The sequence below is a fragment of the Gopherus evgoodei genome, chromosome 2 (assembly GCF_007399415.2).
Source record: "Gopherus evgoodei ecotype Sinaloan lineage chromosome 2, rGopEvg1_v1.p, whole genome shotgun sequence".
Classification (NCBI taxonomy): Eukaryota; Metazoa; Chordata; order Testudines; family Testudinidae; genus Gopherus; species Gopherus evgoodei.
Window position 1 is genome coordinate 272,854,640 of NC_044323.1, and position 15,264 is coordinate 272,869,903.

General features: G+C 43.1%; 1 protein-coding gene across 1 annotated transcript in view; it reads right to left on the bottom strand.

The window, feature by feature from the left end:
* The window catches only part of ENPP2 (ectonucleotide pyrophosphatase/phosphodiesterase 2), a 70,497-nt gene extending 55,905 nt beyond the window's left edge, over positions 1-14,592 (bottom strand). Inside the window, 8 exon segments of the mRNA XM_030553745.1 lie at positions 423-483; position 2,598; positions 3,159-3,283; positions 5,379-5,390; positions 6,834-6,902; positions 6,905-6,976; positions 14,062-14,164; positions 14,465-14,592. Coding sequence (XP_030409605.1) covers positions 423-483; position 2,598; positions 3,159-3,283; positions 5,379-5,390; positions 6,834-6,902; positions 6,905-6,976; positions 14,062-14,164; positions 14,465-14,497 — 476 coding nt within the window. The 5' untranslated portion in view covers positions 14,498-14,592.
* Between the last annotated feature and the right edge of the window lie 672 nt (positions 14,593-15,264).

Consider the following 15,264-nt stretch of genomic DNA (forward strand, 5'->3'; position numbering starts at 1 on the left):
CCCCTCTTCAAGTCCCCTATCCCAGAACACAGCCCTGCTTCTGGCCTCAGCTCTGGGGGCAGGGGAGGGGTGAAGTAAAAAAAGTTTGGGGACACCAGCTTTACAGTTTTCCACTGGCTTTCAGCACTGCCACTATAAAAAGTGTTCCAGCGCCACTGAACCTTATTTGTTTTTAAATACTGTACAAGACAGGTACCTTTGGATGTAATGTTAAAGAAAATTGGCCTGAGGGTGCTCGTATCAGGTCTGATCCAATGCTTATTGAAGTCAAAGGAAAGACTTCCACTAAATTAATTGGGTATTGGTTCAGGTGCATGCATAAGTGAGTGAAGTGGGCAAGTTTATCAACCTATAGCCAGTGGCTACAATTTAGTCAGCTCTTAACATGTCTTTCCCCACAACTTCAAAATAAAATGCACTTACCAGCTGGGCATTCAGGAGATTTTATCTCTTCACAGTCATCATCCACCCAGTGAGTTTCTCCTACATGGAAAGGAATGTCATCATTTTTTAGAACAATTGTCAAAACAGTTACAATTGTACCAGACTACCAAAAAAACCCACCCATATGACACACAACAGGTTCATACTGTCATACTTGTGAGCAACATGTTTTTACACCCATTGCTCTCCTAGGCAACAGTATGAATGTGCTGATTACATGCCAATGTTCAACAAGAACATCTGAAGTACCAATTAGCATCTGTTTAAAAGCATGACTTAAAAATCTGAGTAAAGGGGTTTCCTCTTGATCCTATGTGCAAGTTTTTCACATGGTTTGAACATTTGGAAGTTCTAGAGCACAAAAGCAGCAACCAGTACGAAAGTATAATTGCTAACAAATTTAGTTTCATAGCCAAGCTGGAACTGATCCCCTTTTGAACACTGCGTGACCACAGTGTTAGGTTGTGGAGTCAATTATTTTCCACTACATTTTTGCTACTGTTTCCACTGCACACTCATTGAGACCTGGGACACACTTTGTACTGTTACAGGACAGAAGAAAGTCAGATCATCAGACACTGCTACTTGCTTTATGACATTGGTGTTATTAAAAAGAATTGTACTTCCTCAATTAAAAAAAAGCAGATGCACAGAATACAATTTGAACAGCAGCATTCCATTTGGCCCTGATAAGGGAAAGCAAGAGAAACAGAGGAACTCAAGAAGGAGATCTTGGCATAGGCAAGAGATGTGAAGTATGTGTTTGAGTGGAACAAGAATTAAAATCAGAAGGGTAGCTGTGTTAGTCTGGATCTGTAAAAAGCAACGACGAGTCCTGTGGCACCTTATAGACTAACAGATGTATTGGACCTTAAGCTTTAGTGGGTGAATAATGGAAATTTCCTGAGGCAGGTATAAGTATGCAGGCAAGAATCAGTAGGAGATAATGAAGTTAGTTCAATCAGGAGGGTGAGGCCCTTTTCTAGCAGTTGAGATGTGAACACCAAGAGAGGAGAAACTGCTTTTGTAGTTGGCAAGCCTCCCTTGTGTTCATGCTGACAAGGTAGGTATTACCCACAAAAGCTCATACTCCAATACATCTGCTAGTCTATAAGGTGCCACAGGACTCTTGCTCTTTACAAGAAGTAGAGTGCACATTTAATAGTAAAAGTAAAGTAAATTTGTGACCAATAATATGGAGATGCTGTTCTTATGGAAAGGTCACTCCTGTAACAGTGCCATGGTCACAGAGCTCTTTGCTATTGGCTGGCTAAATGAAGACTATATTCTATGTACATTAAAAGAAGGGATGGCTTTAACTACTTGTTCTGTCCTATCTTTCTAAGGAAAGGCACCTCAAAAGGCAGGAACCGGGAACTACACCCAGCATTTAACCACAATTAATCTGCTAGGGTTCTTCAGAGTTGGGAAGAATGCAATCTGCTAAAACTTACTGGAGGAGGCATATTTAGTTTTCCTTCCCCACTGCAGAACTGGAGATGAGGAAGTAGTCTCTGCACTCAGTTATGCTGGTATGTATCTGAACTATCCTCCTCGCCTTCTGAACGTATGGAGTTGCTTCGCAGAAAGGAAGTGGGGAAGAAAACAAAGATTCCAAAGAAAAACCCTTTTCTGAAAGTGAGTAGTCGTGGAGGCTAAGCATCAACTGAGATTGATCTCTGGGTAAAGCCTATTGAATCATGCAGAAGCTTATTGAAGCAAGGCCAGAAGACTCACTCAGACAGAGGAGGTAGACTTACACAAGGCAGGATATGTTCCAACAGGATCAAGATTGCTATGGAATGGTGGAAGGGATAGCTCAGTGGTTTGAGCACTGGCCAGCTAAACCAGGGTTGTGAGCTCAATCCTTGAGAGGGCCACCTAGGGATCCAGGGCAAAAATCAGTACTTCATCCTGCTAGTAAAGGCAGGGGTCTGGACTCAATGACCTTTCAGGATCCCTTCCAGCTCTATGAGATAGGTGTATCTCCACATATTTATATTTAAGCCTTCACAGCCCACTCACTACCCTACTGTGGTAATGATTATTGAAGCTATTTCCATTAAAAACAGAGTTACCTGTATTTAAGAGAACACAAAGAGACCATCTAATCCTGGGTGTACCTACTCTAGGTAGTCATGTGTTCCTATCACCCTTCCCTTGTCCTCACACCATGAATCTCTTTTATTTTGATGTAAGACAAGATGCAAGTGCTTCAGGACAGAGACTCTTATGGTTTGGGTTTTGGTTTGTTTTAAATGGAACACCCCGCAAAGCTAAGCTGTGGTCCTTATTGAGGCTACGAAACAGTACTGTATTTATCATAATACAATTGAGCACATCTAAACTATTTGTTTTTGTTTTACAATACACTGCAAAGGTGTTTTAGAATCCATCTCAGCATGCAGAATCCTTTCCTTCTCACTCAGCCTGTCAGTATCACTTCCAACTGACACAAAGCATTCCCACCATCACCAAATCCGAAACACACTGCTTCCACAGAGCTGACAGCACCTGTGAGCCTAGGGCACAAGAAACTAAAACTGCCCCCTCATCCCCAAAAGAACGGAAAATGAAATGTGTATGGTGTGGGGGAGTGGCAGGATGGAGGCTCTTTCACAAAAAAAAACAAAAAAAACAAAAAAAAAACTTGGCATTACCCACAGGGCTGCCTCTATCAGTTCAGGATAGATAAAAGTGACAGAAATATGTACTTTGCATACAGCTTGATAATTAGTACAACAGTCCTCCTCTGTCAAGCAGTCTTCAGAGCAATGACAGGCATTCTCTTCATTCCTTGCCTCTCCACAGCGATCTTTGGTACATTCCCAGCCTCGAGCTAAAATATTCACACGGTAAGTGAAAACATTAAAGAAGATATTTTTAAAAAAGAGTCATAGCACTCAGTTGACCATCCCAGTAAAGTTAGCCCAATCATTACCGTTGGCTTTGGAAGTCTGTGATCTGCACAGTGTTTGAAATCAATAGGTTAACTATAAACAAAAAAAAGATGTGAGCCATAGACGAGTGTGAAGTTTTGAGTGCTTCCCCATTCTTACTCTCTGATCTGGTCATTTAAGCCACTTTCCAAACTTAATACCAGCAGAAGCATCGCTAAAATATTATTAAGGAACTTCTCTTCCCTTCTCCACTAACCCCCGAACGAAGGATAAGGTGAGGGATCTGGAGCATAAGTTATGAATATTAGCACGTCTCATATACACCACCCCCACACCCACCACACACACTACTAGTAGCTTTAGGAATCCACTATATTCAATGACCATTACGTCTATGGAGGGACGTAAATGGGAGCAACATGGCATGCAATTGGGGCTTTTACTTATGCCAAGCTCCTCGACACATGAGATACGAAGATAGAAGGAGCCCCTTTATCAAAGCTTATTGCAGGGGTCGGCAACCGTTCAGAAGTGGTGTGCCAAGTCTTCATTTATTCACTTTAGTTTAAGGTTTCGCGTGCCAGTGATACATTTTAACGTTTTTAGAAGCTCTCTCTCTACAAGTCTATATATGATATAGCTAGACTATTGTCATATGTAAAATAAACAAGGTTTTCAAAATGTTTAAGAAACTTCATTTAAAATTAAAATTCTGATCTTACGCAGCCGATCCACTCGACCCGCTGCCAGCCTGGGGTTCCATTCACCTAGGCCGGCAGCAGGCTGAGCAGGGCCTGTGGCTGGGACCCCAGCTGGCAAGGGGCCAGCAGCCAGAACCCCAGACCGGCAGTGGCCTGAGTGGGACCGGCGTCCGGGACCCAAGACTGGCAGTGGGCTGAACGGCTCAGCTCGCTGCTGCTCAGCCCGCTGCTGGTCTGGGGTCCCGGCCCTGCCCACATAGAGTGGGTACCTACCTTCTCCCTGGTTTTAGCCCGTTCCCTTCCTCTCTCTGCACTGAGGTGAGGGTGGGGGTGCACTGAGCACAGGGCTGGGCTGTAGAGTCGGGCCACGAGCTGGAATGTACGAGGGGGCTAAAGGTTGGAGCAGGAGGTTTGGGTGTGGACGCTTACCTGGACAACTCCCATTTGGTGTGAAAGGTACAGGTGGGAATGGGGTGGGGCAGGAGCTACGTTTGGTGCTCAGGGTGGGGATGTTGGAGTGCAAGAGTCAGGGCAGGGGGTTTGGGGGAGCTGGGTATGTGTGGGGGGTGCCGGAGTCAGGACTGGGGTTGTGGGAGGGTACAAAGGTCAGGGCAGGGGCCTGGGGGATGTAGGGGGTGCAGGACTCAGGACAGAGAGTGGGGTGGGGGTTCAGGAGACAGGGCAGGGGGCTGGATGCTCCCAGCCCCCTGCCCTGAGTGGCTCACGGCAAGAGGTTGGAGGGGATATGCCCTAATTCCACCCTCCATCCCCAAGGCCCCATCCCTGCCTCTTCTCCAGAGCAGCAAGCAAGCTGCGGTTCCTGCTCTGCTTCTGCCACTCCCTCTCCAGGGGCATCAGCTGTTCGGCCGCAGGGAGGGAGAGGAGATGGGGCAGGAACCCAGCAGACTGGGGGGAAAAGGAAGGGGAGAAGAGAGCTTGGTTGCCGGTGGAGGCTGCCCTGCAGCAGTAGCCGGCAGGACCAAGCTTCTGCCCCCTGTCCCTGCAGGAGAGAGCGGTGGGCGGAGGCAGAAAAGAGTGGGCTGGGCCAGGCAGGATTTTTAATGGCACGCTGCTGCCTGCTGGGGTCCTGGCTGGCAGTGGGCTGAGCAGGGCCGGCAGCCGGGACCCCAGCAAGCAGGAGCATGCCATTAAAGATCGGTTCACGTGCCGTCTTTGGCACACGTGCCATAGGTTGCTGACCCCTGGCTTATTGGATGAGAGTCTGTGCTGCACCCCAAAAAGGCACAGCACAAAACTTGCTGTCCAGGGCAAGGTGGCTTATAAGCGACCTTTGGACCTTTCTAATCCTGGGGAGGCCATCCACATAATTAACAGTCCTGAAGGCCTGTCCCAGTTGAGCAGCACAGGTGCCGACTCTGTGGGTGCTCCAGGGCTGGAGCACCCATGGGGGGTGCTAAGCACCCACCAGCACCCCCTTTTTAGCTCCCCCCATCCCACCCCAGCACCTCCTGCCCACTGGCAGGCCCCACGGATCAGCACCTCTCCCTTGCTCCCCAGGCTTCCCATCTACCATGAACAGCTCAAGGCCAACACCCAGTTCCTAGCCCCCAGAGCTATGTTCAATTTTCCAGACCATATCAACTCACTCTTTCCCGGATACCAAGCAGCTGAAGTTATATGGTGACCTATGGAAGTCTGGGTAGGTCAGAATGTTCAGACCTGGCTCAGAGGTGTATGGAAGTATTATTTTCATATAAATGAAATAAATTGGGCATTGGGGAGCGGGAAAAGTGGGGCAATAATTTGTGCTGGAAATTGGGGATATTCCCGATTCCATTTGAAACACTAGTCATCTCTTTTGGTTGCTCAGATAAATGAAATTCTTCACCAAAGACTAAAGTAACAAGAAGGATTTCAAAGGCAAGAAGACTGGGTACCTATATCAACCTAATCTCTGTACCAATCCAGCTACATGTTTTTTGGTACAGTGAATAACTGACATACATACACAATATTTTAGGAAACAAAACAGTAGCTTTATGCTCTGCCATGAGGAAGTGTGATTTCCAAAAGGTGTTAGTAGAGACAGCCTCTCTAAAAGTGTCCACACCCATGTATCAAGTTAACAACAACAAAAAACAATAGTGCTATGCTTTCTACCCCCTAGTGTCCAATTAAATGAACCTGAAAGGTTTCATCAGTGGACTGTGTATGCCCTGACATCTGGAAATAGGTGTCTGAAGTAATAGCAACCAGCACACTCCTTCACCCGCAATTCACTGCCTAGAGAGGACCTGCACAACATCTATGCACCAGTTAAATCCCACTGATGCTGTCAGGGCTTAACCAGTGCATTAACCTGTGTGGACTCCTCTGTACAGGCACGAAACCCACAGTATGAGAATGAACATTAATTCCCTAAGTACTCACCATTATTAGGGAGAAAGACAACATCTCAGTTACCACAGTTACTTTCTGTTCTAACTAGAGGAGAAAACTTTAGTATCTCCGTGTGCATAACTGTTCGTGTTTTTACATGGGGCACTGCAGTAATATGATTTACTTTTTAGGTGGGATCTAACGTAAATAGAGGTGCAGGATGCTTCCTGGAAACCAAGGCCGAGGCAAAGAAAACCCAGTAATTGGGGAAGATACACGGACCAGTGCACAAATTAATGTAAGTAAGCAAGGACCAAGCATTGAGAAAGGCTGAATGTGTTCAAAGACGGGATGAGTAAGGCATGCCCTGACCGTGTCATTAGTCCATAGCAGCTATAAGCAGAGTATATAGATACAGAGGAGTACAGCTCTCATACCTATCTTTAACATAGTTCATCGAAGTCGAAGCAGCAACTGTTGTAGCTCTTGCACAGGTTGTCACAACGGCAGCCCGGGGCTCAGCCTCTTGAAGCTCAAAGCATCTGCTTTTACAGGACCCAGAAGTACTGATCCAGGGGGAATCTGACAGGACTGCGTGAATAACAAACAGGGCAACATTTGTCAGGCCATCAATGGCTGGTGAGTGATTGCTTAAACTAGTGCTACTCTGAGTAATGAAACTTCAGCGGCCCTGTTACAGCAGAGGGAGATGAACGGAAAGGAAAAGGAGAAGCACCTTGGGTGTTGACAGAAGCAAAAGTCTAATTAACTCAAAAAAAAAAAGTTCCTCTTTGGGGGGCGGGGTAAGCGGCATGCTGTGATAATGTCCTGCAAAGAACTGCACCTGGCTTTAAGTCCATAATAATCAAGCAATCATTAGCAGAAATAAAATCCCAGAGGCCCAGTTATGGGAGCTTCAAATACTTCCCAAAAACAGGTCTTTGCAGTTAAAAACTGCATGACATTTTCATGCTCAACTGGGCAGTTAGCACGGAAAGGAACCGCAATTAGTCTACATGACAGTCAGCAGGATTCTTTTTACTGTACTGTAAGGTGTACTCTACTCAACAAATTGAGTTAGTGGCCAATAAAGTGATGAAATGCTTTTTCAGTGGGCTTCTGTAGAGCATTAAACTATAAAAACAAAAGTTTCAGCAATAACACTGACTCAAACTGTAAACCATTCATAAAGCAAGAAACTGAGTCCATTAATAAAGCAAGCATTAGACAGGGAGTCCCTCACTTGGGGGTGAGGGACCCCCAAGTGGGACAAAATCTATACTCTCCTGGCTAGGAGTATCCGCTATGACACCAAAATATATTATGGGGAGGCTGTTTGTGACTCCATGGTTAAGGGTGCTTTATGACATGGGCTAAAAATAGAGCATATATTCAAGTTTTTCTTCCTAAGTATATGTTTTCAGTATGAAGTTTCATAGTACCTTTTGAATCTTTTGATTTTTTTTTATTCAATTTTTAAATAGGAAGTATTTGAAACCAGTTGGGGGCCGAAGTTTGTCAGCAGCAGTCAGACTATTTCTTGTTGAAATATCTACATAAAATTAATAGGGCATAAATCTTAAGTAGATCTGATTTAACAGGTACTTTTGGAAAATATTGTGGATTACGGGCCATTTTCTGCTGCTGTTCTACATAGCTGAAAATTTATCAGTCAGCAGAATGGGGGGAGAATAATCTTCCCCAAACAAAATCATCATCCCAACACTTAGTTGTGGGAGCATATGGTAGACATAGGTGCTGGAACTTAGGGGTGCTCCTGCACCCATAGCTTGAAGTGATTTCCATTATGTACGAAGTTTACGGTTTGGTTCAGTGCATCACAACGCGCGCACACACACACACAGACACACACACAAATTGTTCCAGTGCCCCTGAAGGTAGGAAGGCTGGAAGGTACTCTTCTAGGTTTCGAATGAGTCACTTGGTAAAGGCAATGTGGAAAGACTGGAGAAGCTAGGGGACAGTTAAGGTTGTGTGGTATGGTAGTGTAAGGTATGTGCAGAACTCCATCAGCATTCTCTTGATGAAGCCATTTTAAAATTTTCAATATTTTGGCCATTTAAAATGCTATAGGGTTAAAACTTTGTATGCATGTTGCCAGCACAGATATATATGAGTTTTTCCTTCAATTACTGAAATCAGTCCTCTTGTTTGTTTCGGCAGTGGCCACAACCGAGCAAAATTCTATGCTTTACATTTGTTTCTTCTTCCTATAATTCCTATACAAAACCAGATGAATTCTGAAAGATGTAGTTTTACCAGGAGTTTACTAACAGAGGGACTAATTGCTTCTGGTGTCCGGAAAAAATGTACGTTTTGAATCAACCCTTATTTTCAGTTTTAAACAACATGTGAGCTTCTGTATTGTTCCCATCAAAACCACAAATGATAATAGAGCCTATTACTCCACAATAGGCATTGATATGTAGAGCATGTGATTCCCAGTTAATCCTGGTGTCCTTTTTAAAATCATTTGGGCTCGATCTGCAGAAGTGCCAAGCACCAGCTTCTCTCACTGACGTCAACAGAGGCTGTGGCTGCCCTGGGCTTATGAAAAACAATCAGATCCATCTGTTTGAAACCAGAGTATGTATGTCAGCTCAAGTTTCCTACATAGACAGGACACTGGAACCTCTTTGAAGCTGTAAGAAGGTTTTTTGTTTGTTTGTTTCTTTTTTTTTTAAGTGTTATTACTGCACTAATCCTTTAATCCAGTATGACAACTAGACTTTAGAAGGGACATCTACTTCCAAACTCAAATTTATGTCCTCTGCACAGAATTGCCTCTCTCTCAATTTCTTATATATTAAAACACTCCAAATTTATGGGAGGACTTTCGAGATTGCTCTAAAATTTAACACATGAAGATTCGTTTAAATGAATATTAAGGGTCTAATTTTCTGAAACGTCCAGCACTCATTTAGGTACTTAGAATGGACAGATTTTCAGAAATGGTCTGCTATCAGTCCCATTTATTCTCCACACCAGCTGCTGAGCACTTCTGAAAAGGAGTGCTGGACACTTTTAAAGTCTCTTGCTTCTTTATCTTACATGCCGCATGTTTGTTTTTAAGACCCAAGCCCCAGATATGGCAAGTTTGAGTGTGAGAATCAGTGATGTTATTTCAGAATGCTTCATAATATTACCATTGCCCTACTCATTTCAGTGGAATTAAGTTACTTTCAATGGGGTCTTTGCATAGTGGGGAGACTACTCCATAACGCTGTTGAAAACCACACACTAATGTCTATTTACAAAGGAAAATTTGGTGAGTCTTACTGCATGTTATATAAGCAACTGTCTGTCAGCAGTGTTTGAAGTAGTATCTCAATGACTTAGTGTTAGCTCTGGGGAAGAATAGTTTCCATTATCTTCTAGGTAGGAAATCATTCAGCTATAGATCTTTTATTATTTTCCATGCATCTGACAAATATAGTATATGTCTTTGCTACTCATGTGACAAACTGTAGATCACAACTTAACAGCAGCTTGATATAACATCTGAGTTAACACATTGGTTATAGCCATGGGTTGAGTTACTGTAAGACCCTTCACATCATATCACCAAGAGGACTCATTTTAACACCCATAGCCACTGGATATCAAGACTGTTCAATGGTTTGCTTCAACTGACCTTGCTTTTGAGACTGAACCACAAACTTGCAGGTCATACATCCAGCTGTGGCATGGGTATTGATGTGTGCAGAATTGTTTGAACAAGTATTGTCAGCTTTATAGGAGCTGCACTGCTGCTAACTAAGTAGCAGGTTTGAGTTGTCAGATGCTCCTGCATTGAATATGAAGTTATGAACTTTTCTGAAAATTCCTAAATTGTCAGGAGCTTCTAAGCCATCAAGGCTGGATCCTGCTGGAGAAAGAGAGGACCGTGGCTTCCTTTGAACTTCAGGAGTTTTTCCCATTTAAACACTAGAGCTGCTTATATTTTTTTTGGAACTTCAGTCTTTGCAAATTAAGCTCAAACTATTGTTGTTCTTTAAGGAGAGCTTTGGGTGAAGTGGTATACCACTGATTAAGGGACTAAATCCTTTGGAAGCATGTTGCCTTTTGTTCGTTATGTAAATGATTATGATAACACAGAGCCTGGAAATGCTATATCCACCTAGAAGAGTGCCATATCAGATTGGCTGGTTTCACTACATTGGATTATGTGGTCAAAATGCAGTCCGTTTGCAACAGACCGACTGCTTCCAGTAGGACTTCCATCCGATGGCAATTACTCAGGCATGTTTGCATTATCCTTAGTAGAGAAACTGCATGGTAAGAATTAGGCAATGACTACATATACATAGCAAGAAAAACAGTTTTGAAGAGTTTTGGAGCAGCACCAACATCACTGCATATTATTTATACTATATTTTGCAAAGTGCCTTTGAAATGGACAAGATTTTAATGTGAGACCATTTAAAGTGTATCATAATTGTTCTGGTACAAGAACAATTCCATGATTAGTTGGATGCTTAAAAATACACATTTGATCAGTATCCAGGCTCCCACATTCACAGATCTGAGGGCTTGTCTACATCACAAAGTTGCAGCGCTGGTGAGGGGGTTACAGCGCTGCAACTTAGGAGGTGTACACATCTGCAGGGCATCACCAGCACTGCAACTCCCTGTTTGCAGCGCTGGCCGTACTCCCGTTTTGTCTCGGGCGGTAGAGGATCCAGCGCTGGTGATCCAGCGCTGGTAATCAAGTGTAGACACTTACCAGCGCTTTTCTTGACCTCCGTGGAATAAGCAGGTATCCCAGCATACCTGAGGAAGCCTCTGGTAATCAAGCTGGTCTCCTTCCCCGGTTTGCTCTCGCGTTCCCCGAACCCCGAGCAAGCAGGTCTCCTTCCCTGCGGTTTTGCAGGGTGGTTCGGGGAACGCGAGAGCAAACCGCGGCGAAGCTGGTCTCCTTCCCCGGTTTGCTCTCGCGTTCCCCGAACCTCCGTGCAAGCAGGTCTCCTTCCCTGCGGTTTGCAGGGTGGTTCAGGGAACGCGAGAGCAAACCGCGGCAAAGCCGGTCTCCTTCCCCGGTTTGCTCTCGCGTTCCCCGAACCTCCGTGCAAGCAGGTCTCCTTCCCTGCGGTTTGCAGGGGGGTTCGGGGAACGCGAGAGCAAACCGCGGCGAAGCTGGTCTCCTTCCCCGGTTTGCTCTCGCGTTCCCCGAATCCCCCTTGAAGCCGCCCAACAGCGCTGCAGTATGGCCACATCTAACACCACTTGCAGCGCTGGTTGCTGTAAGTGTGGCCACTCTGCAGCGCTGGCCCTATACAGCTGTACTAATACAGCTGTAACAACCAGCGCTGCAAAATTTTAAATGTAGACATAGCTAAATCTATTTCTTAGGGTCCCATCCTGCCAGTAAAACCAGCCTGTTGTGCTTAAGTAATATGGTTCAAGAGGATACTACACCAAGACTACACATTCTGAAGCTACTTAACAACAGGTCTAGAAGACCTATACTCTACCTAAACTTACGGTAATAGGTCAAGTTAAGAAAAGGCAGAATCAGTTATTAATTTCTCCTGTTTTGGGGCAACTTAGGTCCTTGGATGTTATTTTAATTCAGCTATTTGTTGCATACAAATACTGACAGCTTATGAAATATAAAAATGTTCAGTTTAACATCATTTAGATGAATGTAATAAAGTCATGACAGTCTGAATTTATAAAGCAGCACTAGAATGACAAGGTTTGGAATTTGAAAGTGCTATAGTACACACCAGTTCAGACAAGACACCACTCATGCACAACAATGAATGGAGAAAACATTTTTTTAATCTTAAATTTTTCCAACAGCTATGTCAATCCTATAAGATTATGATGTAGACATCAAAATACATATGCCAAAACTCAGTGAAGTTGAATGAGAACCTGCAGCAATCTTTTAGCTTGGCATTTCATTGCACTGTGTTTCTAAGTAGACTATTTCCATATGCAGTTTCCATTACGATTAGTGGAGTCATATGTGATTGATAATTTCAAAGACATAAGTAGACTCCTTTGATCAGAGCATTTAAAATTTGTTACCAGTTAAAACAAGTTTACTCTTGTCAAATAATATCCTAGAGAGATGCCTTCTTTCATTTTGAGGGGAATGGTTCCCTCTTCACCTGAGCAGGGACTTGAACCTGGGACCCTCAGATTAAAATTCTGATGCTCTATTCTTGTGCAGGGTAGTTTCCCATCATAGAGGGCAACTGAGCTCTTCCATTTATTACATTTGTACATAGAGAGTCTATTATCTCAAAATTTTACATCCCGTTTCCATTATAAATTAACTTTGATCTACTGGAAGTAACTTGGTTGACATAAAAAACAAGAGCAGATACCCTCATTTGGTGTCTCTTATTGCTATATTCCAGACAATTGGCTGTCCTTGTACTGATCAAACCAAAACAAGTGACAATATGTATGTGGAAACCATGAAACACAGGTCTTACTATTACTGCTACAAACATACCAGGCATACTACCTTAACATCTGAGGAGAGACATGCTAAGAGGAAAGTAATAGGAGCCATTTATCTTTCTGCAGCAAAAGTAGGAGGTGCTCTTCTTTATGCAAGAAAAAATCCAGACGCAACATCCTTTTTAGTTACCTAAATGTCCTTACTAAGTCAGCCACACTGATAAATGTGTTGAGTAGACACCAGTTCTGGGGAAGGAAGGTGAGAGGGAACCTAACAAACTCCTTACTGGGAACACAACTTACTCAAGTCACTGTAAACAAGCAATTTCTTTATGAAAGTTCTCACCCTATTGTTATAATTGAGTATTGTATATGAAACCCTTTCATTTCAGCAGTATTAACCAAGTCAAAGTCAATTACCACAAGCTTCCTTTTTCATGCCAAAGGAAAGAACAGAGACATAAGTCAAGACTACTTTCCCCCCCTTCAAAAAGAGACAAAAATTCCTTTTCCATTTTATATGTTTTTCCACTTGGAGCATGCCTCAGGAGACAAAAATCCTATGTTTCCCAACAAAATATAAACAAAGGTCTCTGTTGTGGCATGTCCTCTCCCTTTTCCACCCAGAAGAGAAGGATGTGAAACTGAAGAAAAAAAAAAAAACATGACTGACAGCACATCTGCTTCATGCAGTTCCCAACATTAACACCTGCTGATCTCACCCCTTCCCTCCTCCAGTTAGTTGTCTGGTGTCTACTGTTCACAAATCAGCATGACTAGCAGATACAGAAATCTAAGAAGCTATTCTCAGTGACTCTAGACTTGAAATGACCCTGACCAAACAAGTACTGCACAAATTTCTTCTCTAGCTCGTTGAATGAAAATTGTGCACTTGGGAATTACCTGATGAAGTTACATTTATTTTAATGTACTAACTGAACCTATTCAGTAGGCTCTATGAACAAAAAGTCAGGCACAGTGTACAACAATCAATTGCAATATCAGACTAAGTTAACTCTAAAATAAGCCTAATTCTCCATAGTCACATGCACACAGAGCAAAAGTTTAAGTAAACAGGTAACCTATAGGTGAGTCCCAAAGGTCAACAGACAGGCTTGTTAACATACCGGTACTCTTCACTATAACCCAGAACTAAAAGGAACAGAGGGGGAGTGGTTTCTAACCATGGTATATAACATAAGGTTAGTGAGATGTACAGTTTATATCATTTACTGTACCTGAGATTGTGCCCTCATCCCAGTCTTCAGATCTTCTGAATCGATTTGCTGTAAATCCTACACAGACATTAACTCCAAAGGCAAAAGCAAATAAGGATATTACCTGCAAAAATAAGAGAGCAAAATGATCAAACTAAGCAAAACTAGAATCCAAATTTAAGAGTATTGTGACTGAAAAAAAGGAAGGACCAGATATATTATTTGAGTTGCTAGTCACTACAGTTCCTATTACTGGAACAGTAAATGACAGCCACAATTTTAGAGTAATCAAAACCAGAAAGGGACTTATGAATAAAACATCTGATTTAAAAGCTCAAATGTTTCTTTTTATAGGAAGTTTTTCAGGAGACACTGGTTAATCCTCCTTTCTACACAAACATGCTCTTTTCCTTTCCTTCCCTACCTGATGTAACTGGAAACAGCTTTGCTTAGCCATACTAGAGAATTCTTGAAAAGCCTTCACAGTATGCTCTCTTTTTCTTTATATTGAGTGCAGTGCTGTTTGCTCCGTGAGTTCAGTCTATTAGCTACAACTAATCCCACCTGGTGAGGTTGACAGGCTCATTTGATTTGTCCAGGGTTGATTTCATCATGTTTCACTCACAAATCGCAGCTCTGAGTGCAAGAAGCTGCAGGCATCATCCTCTTCCCCCCACCCCACCCCAAAATGCACACACACACTTTTATGTGGTTTCCTCATGTTACTGTGGCCAATATCAGTTCATGTTCATTTTATTCTCCTCACAGAAGTAACATGGTTAAAAAAGAAACCCATGTGCTTTCATCTTCCTAGAACGCAAAAATCTCTTGGGCTAGGGAATAAAAATTTCTGTTACCATCTTCAAACATGAGAAAACTTGCAAGCGAGGATTTCAGTGCAGTTAACTTTTAGAGAATTCAAAAAAAACGCACACACAATAACTCTGCTGATTTTGTGAAAGAGCCGCAAGGTTTTTTTACTGGTTTGATAAACTCAGTCACTGGTCTCACACTTGGGAACTACGTCTAAAGTTTCCAAACGGTTCTCATTGCAGAATCCCCAGCAGTGCAGTGAATTCTGATAAAGTTACTTTTCCAGCATTGGGATCCCTTGCATTGCTATACAATGTACTTATGTAACTGCTCGCAACTGCATCCACGCATGTTGAAAACCCAACATAGCTAAAAGAACGTGAAATTTCAGCCTCCCCCTTCCTTATTTGC